The sequence below is a fragment of the Oncorhynchus mykiss genome, chromosome 16, assembly GCF_013265735.2.
Source record: "Oncorhynchus mykiss isolate Arlee chromosome 16, USDA_OmykA_1.1, whole genome shotgun sequence".
Taxonomy (NCBI): domain Eukaryota; kingdom Metazoa; phylum Chordata; class Actinopteri; order Salmoniformes; family Salmonidae; genus Oncorhynchus; species Oncorhynchus mykiss.
Window position 1 is genome coordinate 29,344,450 of NC_048580.1, and position 20,139 is coordinate 29,364,588.

Below are 20,139 nucleotides of genomic sequence, written 5' to 3' on the forward strand. Positions count from 1 at the left end.
CTCACTCATGCTGCCAAACATACCCTCGTAAAACTGACTATCCTACCGATCCTTGACTTTGGCAATGTCATTTACAAAATAGCCTCCAACACTCTACTCAGCAAATTGGATGCAGTGTATCACAGTGCCATCCGTTTTGTCACCCATATACTACCCACCACTGTGACCTGTATGCTTTCGTTGGCTGGCCCTCGCTTCAATTTCGTCACCAAACCCACTGGCTCCAGGTGTCAGCGATTGGGTGCTGAGTGAAAGTGGAGTCAGGCGCAGGACACAGGTATAGAGTAATCCAACTGAGTTTACTCAAAGAATAAAGCAAAATTCCAAAATAGGAACATACAACACAGCTCTAACACAAACACAACCACAACCACTAATGACATGAACAATCACGGACAGAACATAAATGTACGTCAGATGGTTAAATAGGGAATGTAATGAGGGAATGTAAAACAGGTGTGTGTGTAATCAGACAAAACAAAACTAAACAGAAAAATGGATCGGCAGTGACTAGAAAGCCGGTGACGTCGACCGCCTAACACCACCCGAACAAGGAGAAGGGCCGACTTCCGCGGAAGTCGTGACACCAGGTCATCTATAAGTCTTTGCTAGGTAAAGCACAGCCTTATCTCAGCTCACTGGTCACCATAGCAGCACCCACCTGTAGCACGCGCTCCAGCAGGTATATTTTACTGGTCACCCCCAAAGCACATTCCTCCCTTACTAACTTTAAGCACCTGCTATCAGAGCAGCTTACTGCACCTGTACATAGCCCATCTGTAAATAGCCCATCCAACTACCTTATTTATTTATTTTTGCTCCTTTGCACCCCAGTATCTCTACTTGCACATTTATCTTCTGCACATCTATGACTCCAGTGTTTAATTGCTAAATTGTAATTACTTTGCCACTACGGCCTATTTATTACCTCACCTCCCTACTCTTACCTCATATGCACACTGTATATAGACTTTTCTATTGTGTTATTGACTGTACGTTTGTTAATTCCATGTTTAACTGTGTTGTTGTTTGTGTTGCACTGCTTTGCTTTATCTTGCCGAAAAGAGTCAGCTGAAGAGAAACTACAGTGTGGGAACTACAGTGTAGCCATTTAAGCATCTATAACCAATGATCCAATTGTTATCCATTTGTGAACCTTTTTAATATTTTGACCAATGTTTTCTGTTTCTGTCTTACGTATACTTCAACATGGCTCGTCCCAGGAGTAGCTCCCTGTCCCTCAGTCCAGTCCAAAGACACTGGGACACTCATCACATGAGGACCCCGCCCATCTCTCGAGGACCAAGGGTTGCTAGCCCCGCATATAAGCACCTGGAGGAGGTGGAGCCTGCAGAGATGGAGGCAGAGTCTTTAAGAGGGTATGTAAGGGTGGGAATCAGAAAACCAGTCAGTATTTGGTGTATTTGTATTTATTATGGATCCCCATTAGCTGCTGTCAAGGCAGCTCCTCTTCTTGGGGTTCAGCAAAAATAAGGCAGTTTATACCTTTTTAAAAACATGAAAATACATTCACAGATTTCACAGCACACATCTCCTTCACATAGAGTTGATCAGGCTGTTGATTGTGGCCTGTGGAATGTTGTCCCACTCCTCTTCAATGGCTGTGTGAAGTTGTTGGGAACTGAAACACGCTGTCGTGCACGTCAATTCAGAGCATCCCAAACATGCTCAATGGGTGACATGTCTGGTGAGTGTGCAGGCCATGGAAGAACTGGGACATTCTCAGCGTCCAGGAATTGTGTACAGATCCTTGCAACATGGGGCTGTGCATTATCATGCAGAAACATGAGGTGATGGTGGCGGATGAAAGGCATGACAATGGGCCTCAGTATCTTGACATGGTATCTCTTTGCATTCAAATTGCCATAGATAAAATGTAATTGTGTTCGTTGTCCGTAGCTTATGCCTACCCGTACCATAACCCCACCGCCACCATGGGCACACAACGTTGACATCAGCAAAACACTCGCTGACACGGCGCCATACACATGATCTGCGTCTCTGAGGCCGGTTCTGCTCTATTCTCTAAAATGACATTGGAGGTGGCTTATGGTAGAGAAATTAACATTAAATTCTCTTGCAACAACTCTGGTGTACATTTCTGCATTCATAATGCCAATTGCACGCTCCCTATAAACTTGAGACATCTGTGGCATTGAGTTGTGTGACAAAACTGCACATTTTAGAGTAGCTTTTTATTGTGCCCAGCACAAGGTGCACCTGTGTAATGATCATGCTGTTTAGTCAGCGTCTTGATATGATACACCTGTCAGGTGAATGAATTATCTTGGAAAAGGAGAAATGCTCACTAACAGAAATGTAAACAAATTTGTGAACACAATTTTAGAGAAAAAAAAATTCAGCTCATGAAACATGGGACCAACATTTTGCATGTTGCGTTTATATTTTTGTTCAGTATAATATTCAAGAGTATAAATATTCTGTTTACCTTGAACTAACTTGAACTAAAATTTACTTAAATTACTTATTGCTGCAAAATGTAACTTTTTGGGCTACCCAACAAAATTCACATAGAAATGTGAGTTATAGATTTGTCTTTCTCATTGAAATCAAGTCTAATGAATGGTAGATCTGTTCTATTGCTATTTCTAATGATTCTATGAAGTTCCGTTTTCGTATCTTTTACTTTCGGTTTTGTACACAGCTAAAAATACAATATTTGTGGTTAAGGAAAATATATTTCACAGTGGTTTAGATGGTACAATGATTCTCTACACTACATTTGCTTGTTTTGTCAAACATACAGAAGTTAGGTGAACTATTAGAATTTTAGCAACCAGGCAATGCCGGAGTGATTATTGCATAGTGCATTTTTAACACAATTAAGGTTATGTACTTCCAAAGTATTACCTTGGTCAATTTTTTGTAACTCAAAGATGGTCTACGAAGTGCTAGATAGACAGTAAAATAGGGAAAAGTTAGAAGTGCAACCATGCTTGTATATTTTCCCTTTATTCTGAATATCGAGAAACCTATTCCTTGCTGTAGCACTATTCCACATTTGTCATCATTGCCTTTCCAAACACTGCGTCGGTGGTGAAAAATATAGTCACTCCTTTGCAGCAGATATTCAGCACATGCCAAGCCAAAAGCATTAACCATGACTCTGCTCTATTGGCCCTGTCTTCAGAATGCATTCAGTCTGGGATATTGACAACACAGCGTCTTAACAGTTAGCTCTGTTTGTGATTTAAATGCCCGCCGCTATTGAAAACACATTCTAATACTGCTTACTGGCAGCGATTAAAGAAAGCATCTCAGCCATTCAATTGCACCGAGAAGTCCAAAATTAGATTGAATAGAGCAGTCAACATGAGACGAAATCCGGCTGGCACTTTCTTTGCAGAGGAGTATCCAACAAATGTTCTCACAAGACGGTGGGCACCTGATGCAGCATTATGATGACATGATTAGGGAGCAACCCTAGAGAGCGGTCAGTGGTGTCAAAATAATTTATTGATTATGCTTCAGAAAGAATAAGAATAGAGGAGATACTCAACTGTACTGTACAGTACTATACTGATTGTCAATTATTGTGAGAAACCCCTTACACACACACACACACACACACTAAGAGGCTTCAGTGGTTAAGTGCCTTGCTCAAGGGCACAATGGCAGGAGATGGTACCTGGGATCAGAGTGATGCATCAGAAGTTGAGGCTTGACACTGTCTCCATTGTGACAATATATTATTTATTGTAAATCCAAGGTTAGAAAAAAAAACGTTTCGGTCAGAGACCTTCATGAGACAGATCTCTTTGAACACAAAACCCCCTTTTATGGGATCCGAGAGCAGCCAGCCCTCCGGTGGCCAGTTCACTTCCCACTTTATTGGGAACTATTTATTCTAAAGTTCAGTGTTTCCTTTTAGAAAATCTTTGTTAAAATGTGAATTTACACATTCCTCCACACGTTACTACAGTACAATGCACCCAATATCCAGGTAAGGGACCAATCATATTAATCATGACCAATCATGCTAATGCTGATTGAAAAACTGAGAAAGGGAGCGCAAGCTATGATACCCTGATTCAACTGCTGAAGTTAGCAAAGGAGGCACTGTAGTGAGTGTGAAGGAATGACGGCAGCGTTCAAAGCGCTAAATGACATCAAACTGTAGCCTCACCAACATTGTGCACGTCCGCTAGTGTGTTAAATTTGACATACCAAACGATACAGCTGATACACCAGCAAAAAAGGCCTATAAAAGAATCATACCATGTCCAAAGTCATACTCTAAAGTAAGCTATTCCTATTTAACCAAGGAGTCTTTGTGCACGTCTGCTATTGTTTTGAATTCAACATACCAAAAGATACTGCTGGTTACCATTATTCTCTATTTTTTCTTAGTAAATGCCAGACAAACACCAGTTAAAAAGGCCTGTAAAACAAAGCATTGCCCAATCATATCTCCATGTCACTGACATTACTGACAACACTATTCTTATTTTACCAAGGAGGTTACGTTAGCATAATTTGCTGACAGCTTGGAACTTGAGTGACGATGTGATAATGTAAGATATCTGTCATTATAGCAATCCCAAATATATCCCAAATGACACCCCTATTCCCTACATAGTGCACTACTTTTGACCAATGCCGTATTCATGGTTGCACCTCCATAAATCGGTCGCGTAACACCAGTTATGAGCATTCTAAAATCAAATCAACGTTTATTGGTCATATGCACAGGGTGAAAACAGTAATGTAAAATGGTTACTTGCAAGCTCTTCTCAACAGTGCAATAAACATTAATATAAAAAACATATAAAAAGTAGTACAAAATGTAGTACAAAAAGTAGTACAAAACAAAATATACGGTTGAAGTCGGAAGTTTACATTGACTTAGGTTGGAGTCATTAAAACTCGTTTTTCAACCACAAATTTCTTGTAAACAAACTATAGTTTGGCAAGTCGGTTAAGACGTCTACTTTGTGCATGACACGTCATTTTTCCTATAATTGTTTACAGACAGATTATTTCACTGTATCACAATTCCAGTGGGTCAGAAGTTTACATACACTTATTATGTATTAGAATTAGAATGTGTTTTCAATAGCGGTGGGCATTTAAATCACACACTCTTAAAGTAAAGTGGTGATCCTAACTGACCTAAAACAGGGAAATTTTACTAGGATTAAATGTCAGGAATTGTGAAAAACTGAGTTTAAATGTATTTGGCTAAGGTGTATGTAAACTCCTGACTTCAACTGCATATACAGTAGACTATGAAATGTGCTAAAGTTAGTAGTTATATGGATGAACAGCTTAAATAATAATAAATTGTAGCAGCAATTGTGTGTGTGTGTGTGTGTGTGTGCGTGTGTGTGTGTGTGTGTGTGTGTGTGTGTGTGTGTGTGTGTGTGTGTGTGTGTGTGTGTGTGTGTGTGTGTGTGTGTGTGTGTGTGTGTGTGTGTGTGTGTGAGAGAGAGAGAGAGAGAGAGACCCAAAAGTTGAGTGGTGTCCAGTCAATCTTAACAAGGGTTAATTATTGTTTTGGAAATAAGATTGGAAAATTAAATTAAGCAAATAATTAGTAGGAAACAACTTAGTCATCATTACGATGATGGCAATGTTGCCATTAGCTAGCAAACTTTGTCAAAAATACCTAGCAATGCTAATGTTAGCTAGCTTAAATCCAGTGGTTTTCCCTAAATCTTAGCTAGTGAACTAATGTTAAACCAAATCTAAAGTCAATCTGACAACATCTCAATGATGACCAAAGGCTTTTCAGCAAATTATTTGTACAACGTTCAGTCAGTCTTCAAAATAATGTTCAAAACAATATTGTGCTGAAACGTGCATCCAATGAGTAGACCCTGGCCAAAAGTAGTGCACTTGAATGCAATGAATAGGGTGTCATTTGGGATGTAACCATAGCTCTCCCAGAGCATATTTTGCACTTAAAAGTCCCTGGCAGTATTCTTATTAACATGCCAACCTGATTGAGTATCACAGTGACTTGTAAGATACACACTGCTGTCAAACTCTTTATATATGACCTATTTCCATAATTAACATTCTTAAACAGTGCAGCATGCAGGCAGCTCAGCATATTCTTTCAACGGCTGTGAGAAGATCTCCTCCTATAGCACTGCACAAACACACGCAAACACATACAGTATGCAGACTAGTATGCATGCATACACACACTATGCACACGCACATTCAGTGTGCAGATTTTTCACACATTACACACACACACACACAGTATGCACGTGCACATGTAGAGTATGCACATTCCGTCACGTGTCCGCACACATACACACACACACACAGTATGCATTCACAAACAAACAAATACACACACACACACACAGACACATGCAGAGAGAGAGAGAGAGAGAGAGAACTAACTAGGATTTTTTTTTTAAAGCCGCAGAGGAGGAATCTATTGCCATAGGCAATTATTGGTAACATGAGGCTTGCAAATGCTCGGGGAACGAGTGGTATAAGAGGTTTTTTTTCTTCACCGACGTGCAAAGATTGTGACCGATTTATTTGACTAGTTGAACAAATTAACTATTGATAACCCGTTTACAGATCCATCCGCAAAGCAAGGCCAATGGAAGTAGGATTGACCTATTTCTATACTTAACATCCATACAACACTAACATCCCCACCCCCCTTGTTGCCATGGAGACACCCTCTCTCCTGGAATGAGGAATGAGCAGTAAAAGATGGAGAGAGAGTGAGAGGGAGCGAGAGAGAGAACAGAGACCGAGTTAGGGAGTGAGAAAGAGAGTGAGAGAGTGAGGGAGACAGAGAGAGGGGGGAGGAAGAGAGAGAGAGAGAGAGAGAGAGAGAGAGAGAGAGAGAGAGAGAGAAAGAGACCAAAGAGAGAGAGAGAAAACAAGAGTGGGAAAATGGGCATGAGAATCACCTGTGTTTTCGTTTTTGGCAGTAAATCCCCATAGAGCATTGCCAGTTTCATTAAACACTGTCAGATACACATATTTACCATTCACATATGAAGAATGGATTGAAACCTAATTTGTCATTAGAGTTATTTTTAGATATTTTACAATGCCCATGCTTCCACCTATAATACAGAAGAACAGGGAAAGTAATTAAAAATGTAAACTCAGTTATGGTACAAACGGTCTCTGAAGTCAGACATTAAAAGACAATCTTTTTTGATTCTTGTTCACTTGTTTCAGTCCAAAAACATCCCAAACACTTAAGCATAGAGATGGGGCTGGGGAAATGTAACCATTCTCAAAATCATAGCTGGAGCAATGGATACAAGGACCGACAGTCCACGAGAATGACATGAAAATTCAAAACTAGGATTCAAATGACAACATAAACATAATCGAGTAATTTAACTTTAACTTCGGTTTCGGAAGAATAAGACAATTGTACTAAGCTCCCAAAACATTTATAAGTTATATTCTTCGAGAATAATATTGCAGGAAATACCCCAGATTGTGCCTTTAAAGCCAGATAGCCCTATGGCATTATTTTACATTTTACTGTCAAATAGCATCTTTAACTCTGCAACACTTTCGGTTCTTCAGGCAACGTTCCTTGATTCATATGCACTCACCAATCTAATCCTAGGCCTAATTTCAACATTTCTGCTATCTGGACATTCAGGTATTCTTTCAGGAAGGTTTTCATATAGCCACTCAAACCCGGGTCAGGCATACCCCAGCTTTGATGCTAAAGCCTTAAATCTCTGATAAGGTTGTCACAAGATAAATCATTTTCACTTAAACATTTAAGCAGCCAGAGTAGACTGTCCATGCCGTAGATTATAAATAACTACAAAAGATTATGAATTCCCAGATTTAAAAAAACATATTTAACCAGTGTAGACAGATGTTTTTTAGGCTTTAATTGTATGGTAAGGATTTCTCTCTCTCTTGAAAATTTGAAATCATGCAATAAAGGTCTGGGAACAAAAGGTCATAATCTCCACCCATTTTTTTTCTGTTCTCTGCATCCCTGCAGGTTTGACACTGGAAGGGGTGGAGGTGACGATCGCCAGCACAGCGGGTTCCCAAATATGCAAACCATGTCTCGTTCCGCAGAGAAGAAGGGATGGAGGGATGTTCCCTGCACCCGTCTTGACAGAGGAATAACACCCGCTCCTCCCTCTCTCCGCACGCACTCCGTCCCCATCATCCCCTCTCTCCAGGAACACGACCGCGAGAGGGGTCACGTGGACGGGAGCAGGGAGAGGGTGTCGCATGGAGGTCTTGCCGGGCCAGGTTACATGGCGCAGGCACCTGCCGGTAGCAGCAGCCACACCCCCCCTAACTCCTCCACCTCTGTGTGTGTACTAGAATTAGAGGACAGACCCAGTCATATGCGTCCCTACAACATCAAGACTGCACTGGTGTCAGAGACAAGCCCTATTCACACGCACCAGGGCTCCTCTGAAACTCTAGTAGGGCCAGGGGACCTGTTCCAACACTCTAGCCTTGTGGCCTCTGGGACAGCAGAATCCGGATCAGGTGTTGCCGGGTTGAACAGCACAAACACTTTTATTGCTGTGACCGTGCTGGAGTCCAAGAAAAAGAGCATGCGGTACACACCCAGACTGCTCTACAGCTTTCCCAAGAGCAGGGGTCCTCAGGCAGGTGTCCAAAGAGAGGCCCAGGGGCTTGGTAAACAAAACATTGCCCTGGTGAATGGAGGGGCAAACAGCTTCCTGTCAACAGTGGTGGGAAAAGGTGCTGGAATTTCTTGTGCCAAACTTTCTGCCAGCTGATTGGATAATTTCTCGCCAACTTGCAAGGAGAGACTCCGCCAACCTGCATCGATGACACGGGAGGGGATAGGACCACCTGCTTAACTAATTGGCCCCTAGTTTCTGTAAAAGAGCCACAGCAGCCTGGACTGCAGAGAGGAATTTATTTATACATTTAAGACACTGAAAACACACACACACATGTATGTGAATAATGTGAAACAATGCAGACAGACATAAAGACCAGTGGGAGCTTGATATAAATGTGTATTTGAAAAAAATATAAATGATTTATATGCACTATTTAAACAAAGCTTCTACTTAGAAATCAAAATAGTGTGTCATATCTATGTTGTTTCTCTATTGTAAAGAAATCAAATTATACATGTCATATGTCCTATAAACATATATTTGACATGACGACGTGACAAAATAAAGACTACAGTGTTAAAGGGTGTGTGGTTGATTGAATTTCTGAAACATATTTCAGATTAATCTTTGTTGTCTGTGTCTCTCAAGTCGGTGTGGGTATAGCCTAGTAAATTGTATAGCAAAATAAGTTTATCCTACATGACACATTATGTCAACAGGTGCTGCCTATGGGATTATTCACTGTGCTGAATGAGGTCTCTCTACAACATCTTCTTCCATCGAAAGATGAATCAAGTCACACCCAGAGCATCTCATGCCAGACCACGGCGGTGTTCCTCCCTGGTAAAAGCAAGGTCCTCCATTTGATAAAGAGCGTCAGACGGATTGAATCATTTACTTGTTTATCTCTTCCCCAAAACAGCCTCCTTAATTAAAGTGCCGGTCTCATTATTTTTGCATCAGCTGTTTAGAAAAACTGTAGCGAGGAGAGCAGAAAAGTTTTTAACTAGCCAATCTTCAGGTGAGAACATTTATCAAGAGGAATTAATCAGGCAAAAGATGAAAGCACCGGCGCATGTCCCTGGTCCTGTTCACAACAAAGTAGATCAACACAGAGGGAAAATGTTGTCTTTCCCTCCATATTAGTAACACTTTTTTTCGGTTCAACTGTTTTTTATCAGTTCTACAAGCAGCAAAATGACTGTGCAAAATGTACCAGTTACTAATGAGTGGGAAATGGGATGGGAGGATTGCAGAGGGTGAGTAGCCTAATCATACAGAAAGAGCAAAAACTATTTTAAACGCCATTTTGATCAATCAAATCGAATTTGTCACATGCTTTGTAAACAACAGGTATAGACTAACTGTGAAATGCTTACTTATGGGCCCTTCCCAACAATGCAGAGAAAAATATAGAACAAATAATAGCACAAGAAATACATACACAATGAGTAACAAGAACTTGGCTAGATACACAGGATACCAGCACCGAGTTGATGTGCAGGGGTACGAGGTAATTGAGGTAGATAAGAACATTACAGACGTGACGATGGTCTCGTCTATATTAGGTTTTGATTGGCCAATGCATGCAAGTGAGTTTTTCCCCTCTTTTCCCCGTCAATACTCCATATTCCTGAACAACATTTGGGGCCTCAGCTGAGAACTTCATTCCCTAAATGGACACCAGGTGGCACTGCGATCAGTTCGCAAATTTTCTAAGAAAAAGGGTTTTTAATTTATTAGCATTATCCAATAGCCATTTTTTTAAATGACCTCCAATATATTCCACAAAGTTGTCAACACTGACACTCGAATCACAGAGAACGATTAATTATGATCACCTCCTTCCGTTCGAATACTCGAGAAAGATGTTGTTAAAAACAATATTTTTCTCTGCATCTTTTACAGCAAACAATGATGGAAAGCTAACTAATTACATGGCGCTAACTGGCTAATACTTTACTTTTGTTAAAGGAGAAACAGAAAAAGATAAACAGAATTAGGATTACAAATCATACGTTATAATTCAAAGTGAAAAATGCAGAATTTCCTCATTGGCGATCTATTTGTTCTATGTATCGCGCTTTGAGGCAAAACTGAAACCTAGCCACTCTCTTGTACTGTATCTTAGCAACAGGAGCTAGCTAGCTTGCTACACACATTTTTTTGCTAGTTAGCTAACGTTATATCCCAACAACATTGACATTCAATATATTTATTTCTCAGCCATATATAAGCCATATTCAAAATTGAAATCAACCAGGATAGCCTTTGTTGAAATTGTTAGTTGACTTTGTAACGTTTGCCAGGCTCCCGGGTTTGCAGCATCGCATTAGTGGAAACTAAGACTGTTCTCGGGGCAGGTTGTGGCTAGATATTTTTGAGTCGTGTTGGGAGCAATTTTAGCTAACCCTAAACCGTGTCATAACCGTAAACTAATTATCCTAACCTGCCATGTTAATTATCCTAACCTGCTGCTTAAATTCTCCTAACCTGTGCTACGAAAAGTCAAACCTGCCCTGAAAATAGTCTTGGTTTCCACTAATGGAATACAGTCCAGGGGTTCACGTTTCATCCTAGCAGCCCAGCTATAGCACAACTTGGCTAGCTAAATCGTTTTACCTTGACAAGTTTGACCCTGTTTTGTTCAATGATCTCAGCCACATTCACAATTAAATTCAAGGCAGATTAACTATTTAGCAGGAATGAGCTCAGATGGGCTGGAAACATAGATTTTATTGTATCAAATCGACCTCTCCACCGTAGGTAGCTAGCTAGTTAGCTACATTGGCCACTGAAACCACTGCTCAAATTTCAATCAATAGAATAATGCCACGACAGTTTCATCAAACAGAAGTAGAATGTTATAGCTATGTCTATTCTTACCTTGATCGTCAGTATTAGCTACTCTTTGCCCATATCTCCAATATTATTTTGAGGCTCACCCTAAATAATACATGTCCAGGCAATGTTCTGCACTAAGATGGTTGTTGACTGATGTTTCAGCATCTTAGCCTGACTTATACTGACTTTCTGACAATTGTGTAATTCATAAACAACATACAGTGCCTTGCGAAAGTATTCGGCCCCCTTGAACTTTGCAACCTTTTGCCACATTTCAGGCTTCAAACATAAAGATATAAAACTGTATTTTTTTGTGAAGAATCAACAACAAGTGGGACACAATCATGAAGTGGAACGACATTTATTGGATATTTCAAACTTTTTTAACAAATCAAAAACTGAAAAATTGGGCGTGCAAAATTATTCAGCCCCTTTACTTTCAGTGCAGCAAACTCTCTCCAGAAGTTCAGTGAGGATCTCTGAATGATCCAATGTTGACCTAAATGACTAATGATGATAAATACAATCCACCTGTGTGTAATCAAGTCTCCGTATAAATGCACCTGCACTGTGATAGTCTCAGAGGTCCGTTAAAAGCGCAGAGAGCATCATGAAGAACAAGGAACACACCAGGCAGGTCCGAGATACTGTTGTGAAGAAGTTTAAAGCCGGATTTGGATACAAAAAGATTTCCCAAGCTTTAAACATCCCAAGGAGCACTGTGCAAGCGATAATATTGAAATCGAAGGAGTATCAGACCACTGCAAATCTACCAAGACCTGGCCGTCCCTCTAAACTTTCAGCTCATACAAGGAGAAGACTGATCAGAGATGCAGCCAAGAGGCCCATGATCACTCTGGATGAACTGCAGAGATCTACAGCTGAGGTGGGAGACTCTGTCCATAGGACAACAATCAGTTGTATATTGCACAAATCTGGCCTTTATGGAAGAGTGGCAAGAAGAAAGCCATTTCTTAAAGATATCCATAAAAAGTGTTGTTTAAAGTTTGCCACAAGCCACCTGGGAGACACACCAAACATGTGGAAGAATGTGCTCTGGTCAGATGAAACCAAAATTGAACTTTTTGTTAACAATGCAAAACGTTATGTTTGGCGTAAAAGCAACACAGCTGAACACACCATCCCCACTGTCAAACATGGTGGTGGCAGCATCATGGTTTGGGCCTGCTTTTCTTCAGCAGGGACAGGGAAGATGGTTAAAATTGATGGGAAGATGGATGGAGCCAAATACAGGACCATTCTGGAAGAAAACCTGATGGAGTATGCAAAAGACCTGAGACTGGGACGGAGATTTGTCTTCCAACAAGACAATGATCCAAAACATAAAGCAAAATCTACAATGGAATGGTTCAAAAATAAACATATCCAGGTGTTAGAATGGCCAAGTCAAAGTCCAGACCTGAATCCAATCGAGAATCTGTGGAAAGAACTGAAAACTGCTGTTCACAAATGCTCTCCATCCAACCTCACTGAGCTCGAGCTGTTTTGCAAGGAGGAATGGGAAAAAAATTCAGTCTCTCGATGTGCAAAACTGATAGAGACATACCCCAAGCGACTTACAGCTGTAATCGCAGCAAAAGGTGGCGCTACAAAGTATTAACTTAAGAGGGCTGAATAATTTTGCACGCCCAATTTTTCAGTTTTTGATTTGTTAAAAAAGTTTGAAATATACAATAAATGTCGTTCCACTGCATGATTGTGTCCCGCTTGTTGTTGATTCTTCACAAAAAAATACAGTTTCATATCTTTATGTTTGAAGCCTGAAATGTGGCAAAAGGTCGCAAAGTTCAAGGGGGCCGAATACTTTCGCAAGGCACTGTAACTATTGAAATGCAAGCAGCAGGTGATGAGACTAGTTACAGAAAGTATTACAATACCAAAACATAAAAACCATAATATTTCACTCAAGTCAACCTTAACAACATGATTGTAATACAGTAATCAGTACTATCGTCACATCCTGATCTGATTCTGCTGTCTTGATCTTGTCCCCACCCCCTCCCAAGTGTCTCCCATTTTCCCCATTATTCCCTGTGCATTTGTACCTGCGTTTTCTGTTTGTCTGTTGCCGGTTTGTCTTGTCCAGTCAAGCCCTAACAGCGTGTTCCCATGTTTTCTGTGCTCTAGTTTTAGTTTTTCTTAGTCTTCCCAGTTCTGACCTTTCTGTCTGTCCTGACCCTGATCCTGCCTGCTCTTCTGTACCTGCCTGACTCTGATTTGGATTAAAACACTTTGCCTGCCTTGACTTACCTTTTTCCTGTCCCTTGTACAATAATAAACTCTGAGACTCATACTATCCACCTCCTGTGTTTGCATCTGGGTCTTAGCTTGACTCCTGATAGTAAGAACTGACCATGACTGACCAGCAGACTCGGACCAGCCCCGCAATGCCGTCTCCTCCCAAGGATACACCATTGGAAGACACAATGGCTTACTTCAAGGTCTTATGGAAGGATTCCAGACCTTGGCGGAATGCAATGACCGTGCCTTCAATACATTGCTGTAGCAATTCCGTGGATTGTCTGTTAGGCAGCCAGCCTAACAGTAACCTCCCAGTAACCTCTCAGTAACCCCGCTGTCAGCTGCACGTTTCTCCAGCCCACCTCGGCTTCCTGAGAACCCCGCTTACCTCCTCCGGAATGCTTCGCTGGAGATTCAGGAACCTGTCTGAAGTTTCTCTCCCAGTGCTCCCTCATCTTTGAGCTACAGCCCTCATCCTTTCCCTCGGACCACTCGAAGATAGCGTATGTGCGAACAACAATCTGCCGTGTGCTGCAGGCTGAAGGAGTTTGTGGCGGAGGTGAAAAAAGGTTATAATTTCTCCGTTGTCCGGGAGAGAGGCTGCTCGGAAGCTATTCCTGCCTCGTCAAGACTACCGTAGTGTAGGTTTATTTCCGCACGGTGGCCACCAAGAGGAGGTTAAAGACAAGCTACCAGCCTGAGAGCTGCCCACGGATCTTGATTCACTCATCTCCTTGACCATTTGGATCGATGGGCGGCTACGGGAACATAGGAGGGAGAAGAGGTCTGACTCCCACTCGATCGCCCAAGGATCCCACCTTGCCACCGAGGAATCCCAGAAGTTCCCGGCATCTACGTGACCGAGAGAATCCGAGGTTACCTGAGTTCCCCCGGGAATCTCAAAGATCTGCCGACTCACCTCTTCCGGAGCCTATGCAACTCGGCAGAAATAGATTGTCTCCTGCCATACGTTTACGCAGATTTAACACCAAGAGTTGTCTGTATTGTGGCACTACAGGTGCCGTGTCTACCTGTCCATTAAAAGATCAGGCCCATCAGTAGGTATGAGTATGCTGGTGGGCCATACAGAGAATTTCCCATCCCTCTCCATTCCATCCTGCTGTGGGGCGACTAGTCGAAATCTCTCCGGGTACACATTGACTCTGGGGCCGCCGAGAATTTTATGGATACTACCCTGGTGTCAGAGCTGGGTATCCCCACTCAACCCCTTTCCATTCCCATGGAACGAGGTGACATGAGAGGCTGCCCGGAAGTTACTCCAACTTCGACAAGACTCCCGCAGTGTGGCAGACTATGTCTTGGATTTCTGCACATTGGCAGCTGAGAGTGCCTGGAACCCGGAAGCGCTGTTTGACATGTTCCTGCACGGAATATCGGAGGAAGTAAAGAACGAGCTTGCATACCGGGAACTACGGACGCATCTTGACTCGCTCATCGTCTTCACCATTCAGATCGATGGGCGACTACGGGAACGAAGGGAGGAGAGGAGATAAGATTCCACCTCGCCTCCGAGGCATCCCGGAAGTCCCCAACGGCTCCGTTGCCGAGAGAACCCAAGGCTATCCAAGTTCCCCCAAGAGGGCAAGGCTGCCGATTCACCTCTTCCCAAGCCAATTGAACTAAGCAGAGCAGGGAATACTCCCCTTTGAGTATTCCCTGGGCTATTAGCCCCTGCTCTTCCCTGAGCAAGAGGAAGAGGTTGGCATACCTTCGGCCCAGATGTTTGTCCGCCGCTGTCGTCATAACTGGAAGAGAGCCTTGTCAGCCCTTCTCAAGACCACCTTCAGGTATCAACAACAAGCAAATCAAAAATCATAAAAATTATGGATATTAAACATACATGCATACAAGTAAGTGTCTTATATCGGTTAAAAGCTTAAATTCTTGTTAATCTAACTGCAATGTCCGATTTACAATAGGCTTTACAGCAAAAGCATGCCATGCGATTGTTTGAGGACAGCGCCCCACATCAAAATATTTTTCAACCAGCACAGGCTGGTTGTCAATGGACAAGCTAGAAGAAAAAGAAACGCACACCTATTTAGGTGAGGTGCTGGCTAGCGGAGTAGAAAACTTGAAAATAAAAGAGAGCCGCACACTCTAGGAGCTCAGATGCAAAAATTTAATTACCAATGTTTCGACAGCCAAGCTGTCTTCATCAGGGTATAATCACAAACACTGCGGGATGACTCGTTTATGTAGTGTCAAAAGACACAGGTGTCTGTAATCATGGCCAAAAGTGGCCTAATATCATTGGTTAATTATCAAATATTAAAATGGCATACAAACAACAGCATACAAACAACAAATGGATAGCATACGATCATAAATTAATTTTACTACACAAGCTTACAAACTATTACAATGGCAAAGTCACAATAATCACAAGAATGGCTTCAGATCAAAGTCTACGTTGAGACCGAAGGGAGCAAGGGTCTTTAAATTAAAGATCCAGGCAGCCTCTCGTTTTAACAATAAGTAAATTATCAAGGTCACCCCCTCTCCTAGGGAGGGTGACATGTTCGATGCCAATATAACGCAGAGACGAAATCGAGTGGCCTGCCTCCAAGTAGTGGGCCGCAACTGGGTAAGTAAAGTTATTACACCTAATGGTGCTACGATGCTCTGAGATACGTACTTTTAATTCACGCTTTGTTTTACCCACATCATTTACCCACATCATCAAGTTATAAGATAAATCACTTCCTTAGTGGAGCACATAATGACACCTTTGATTGGGATTGATTTCCCTGTTTGTGGGTGTTTGAAGGATCTACATTTATAAGTGCCATTGCATTGAGCACAGCCATTACATTTGTAATTTCCATCCAGTAGGGGCGCAAATAGACGTTGTTCAGGAATGTCTTGGGGTGGTAAATCAGAGTGCACCAATTGGTCTCTGAGATTTCTGCCCCGCGAGAATACGACCAAGGGAAGGTCCGAAAACACATTACCGAGACTATCATCGGATTTTAGAATGTGCCAATGTCTGTGAACAATTCCCTTAATTTGTTCAGAACGCTTTGAATAGTGGGTAGTTAGAACACAAGAATGCATCTTTTGCGAGACTGACCTTGAAAAAGCTCATGTCTCATTTTGTTTAGAATTTTCTCAATGGCAATATTAATCTGATCATTTTTGTAGCCCCTCTCCTTGAACTTTCTTTGCATCTCAGCCATATTTCTGTCGAAATCTGATTGTTTTTTGCAAATTCTTTTGATTCGACAGAATTGGCTATAGAGCAAACTATTTTTCATGGGAAGTGGGTGACAACTATCAGCCCTCAAAAAACTGTTACGATCAGTAGGCTTCCTGTAAAGATCAGTGTATAGAACATTATCTTCACACAAGATCAGAAGATCAAAAAAACTGATTTGACGTGTATCAGATTGCATAGTAAATCTCAAATGATCAGAACAGGAGTTAAGAAAAGCATGGAACGCCTGGAGCTGTTTTGCATCACCCCTCCATAGAACAAAAATATCATCAATATACCGTTTCCAAATAATGATGTTAGGCAATAATTTTTTTTTGAGAGGATTGAAAATAGACTGTTTCTCCATGTAAGCCACATACAAATTAGCATAGTTAGGAGCCATGGGGGATCCCATAGCAGTACCCTTCATCTGAAATAAAGAAATAATTTAGAAACATGAAATAGTTGTTTGAGTACTATTTCAGCCAATGTTATAATGCATGCACTGGAAGGTAGTCAAAGGACAAGCACCTTTTTCCCACTCCTATTGCTCCCCATGGAACAGCTTGTTGCCTTGTGGCCTTAGACATACAGTGAAATTCTGAGATTATTCAGACCCCTTCCATTTTTTTCCACATTTTGTCAATTTACAGCCTTGTTCTAAAATGGGTGAAATATTTTTTTCCCTTATCAATCGACACACAATACCCCATAATGACAAAGCGAAATAGTTTTTTTAAATAAATAAATAAATAAATATATATATATATACCTTATTTGCATAAGTATTCAGACCCTTTGCTATGAGACTCGAAATTGAGCTCAGGTGCATCTTGTTTCCATTGATCATCCTTGAGATGTTTCTACAACTTCATTGGAGTCCATCTGTGGTAAATTCAATTGATTGGACATGATTTGGAAAGGCACACACCTGTTTATTTAGGGTCCCACAAATGACAGTGTATGTCAGGGAAAAAAGCAAGCAATGAAGTCAAAGAAATTGTCCATAGAGCTCCGAGACAGAATTGTGACGAGGCACAGATCTGGGGAGGGGTACCAAAAAAATTATACAACATTGAAGATACCCCAAGAACATTATTAAGACGTTTGGAACCACCAAGACTCTCCCTAGAGCTGGCCGCCCAGCCAAACTGAGAAATCTGGGAGAAGGGCCTTGGTCAGGGAGGTGACCAATAACCCAATGGTCATTCTGACAGAGCTCCAGAGGTCCTCTGTGGAGATGGAAGAACCTTCCAGAAGGACAACCATCTCTGCAGCACTCCACCAGTCAGACCTTAATGGTAGTGACCAGATGGAAGCCACTCCTCAGTAAAAGGCACATGACAGCCCGCTTGGAGTTTGCCAAAAGGCACACAAACGACTATCAGACAATGAGAAACAAGATGCGGTGGTCTGATGAAACCAAGATTGAACTCTTTGGCCTGAATGCCAAGTACCTGGCACCATCCCTACGGTTAAGCATGGCAGTGGCATCATCATGCTGTGGGGATGTTTTTCAGCGGCAGGGACTGGGAGACTAGACAGGATCAAGGGAAAGATGAACAGAGCAAAGTACAGAGATATCCATAATGAAAACCTGCTTCAGACTGGGACAAAGGTTATCCTTCCAACAGGGCAATGACCCTAAGCACACAGACAACACACTGAATGTCCTTGAGTGGTGCAGCCAGAGCCCGGACTTGAAGACGATCGAACATCTCTGGAGAGACCTGAAAACAGCTGCGCAGTGACGCTCTCCATCCAACCTGACAGATCTTGAGAGGATCGGCAGAGTAGAATGAGAGAAACTCCCCAAATACAGGTGTGCCAAGCTTGTAGCGCCGTACCCAAGAAGACTCCATGCTGTAATTGCTGCCAATGGTGCTTCAAGAAAGTACTGAGAAAAGGGTCTGAATACTTGTGTAAATGTGATATTTAAGTTTTACATTTTTGTACATTTGCAAACATTTCTTAAAACCAGTTTTTGCTTTTTCATTATGGGGTATAGTGTGTAGATTGATGAAGGGGAAAAAACAAACTTAATCCAATTTAGAATAAGGCTGTAACGTAACAAAATTTGAAAAAAGTCAAGGGGTCTGAATACATTCCGAACGCACTGTATAAGCCATAGAGTGGTTTTGGAACCTGTAGCCCTGGTAATTTGACTGTTAATTAAAACTTGTTAGGTCTAGGGTCCTTTTTTCAGAATTTCCGCCAGACTGACGTGCCCAAAGTAAACTGCCTGTTACTCAGGGCCAGAAGCCAGGATATGCATATAATTGGTATCATTGGATAGAAAACACTTTGAAGTTTGTAGAAATGTTAAAAATAATGTATGAGACTATAACACAATTGATATGGTAGGAGAAGATCCGAAGACAAACCAACAGGATTATTTATTTATTTTGAGATCCCATGCTCTTACAATGAAAAGCTATGGGTCCTATGCAATTCCAGCTCCCAGATTGCAATCCCTATGGCTTCCACTAGATGTCAACAGTCGTTGTTCAAAGTTTCAGGCTTGTTTCTTCCCAAACGAGGAAGAATTTTGAGCTTTGGTACAGTCGGAAATCAGTCTGTGGGTGCGCGACGAAGAGGACGCGCACTTGCTATTTTTACTTTTCTATTGAACATACTTCTTTCCATTTGAAATATAGTTTAATTACATTTTAGGGTAAAGAGAAACATAGTTTACCTTGTTTTAACTAAGTTTATCGGTAGCTTTTTGGATTCCTTTGTCTGCATGTTGAATGAGTTGATTACTCAAATCGATGGCGCCAGCTAAATAGACATTTTGGAAGGATTTTATCTAACAAAATTACCATGCATCTTGTAGCTGGGACCCTTTTGGATTGCAAATCAGAGGAAGATTTTAAAAAAGTAAGTGATTATTTAATCGCTATTTGTGATTTTATGAAGCCTGTGCTGGTTGAAAAATATGTTGATGTGAATTTAAGCTTTTAACCGATATAAGACACTTGTATGTACCAAGATGTTTAATATCCATAACTTGTATGATTATTTATTAGAATTGCATACCCTCCAATTTCGACAGGTGACCCACTTAAGGGATGCCTAGCCCTTTAAACTCATGGGTAAATTAGCAATGGCTTCCAGTCTTGACCTGAATGAGGACTGCCATCTATGGATCATGTGTCTATGATTTGTTCCGGACTGTCAGTTTGTCTTTTGCAAATTTGAAAA

The 20,139-nt window shown here is 41.5% G+C and overlaps 1 protein-coding gene across 1 annotated transcript in view; it reads left to right on the top strand.

The window, feature by feature from the left end:
* The window catches only part of nrg3b (neuregulin 3b), a 428,644-nt gene extending 419,633 nt beyond the window's left edge, over positions 1 to 9,011 (top strand). The window contains exons 8-9 of the mRNA XM_021565559.2: positions 1,224 to 1,379; positions 8,000 to 9,011. Of these exons, the coding sequence (XP_021421234.1) occupies positions 1,224 to 1,379; positions 8,000 to 8,762 (919 nt within the window). The 3' untranslated portion in view covers positions 8,763 to 9,011. The remainder of the gene's footprint in view (positions 1 to 1,223; positions 1,380 to 7,999) is intronic.
* Positions 9,012 to 20,139: the final 11,128 nt, after the last annotated feature.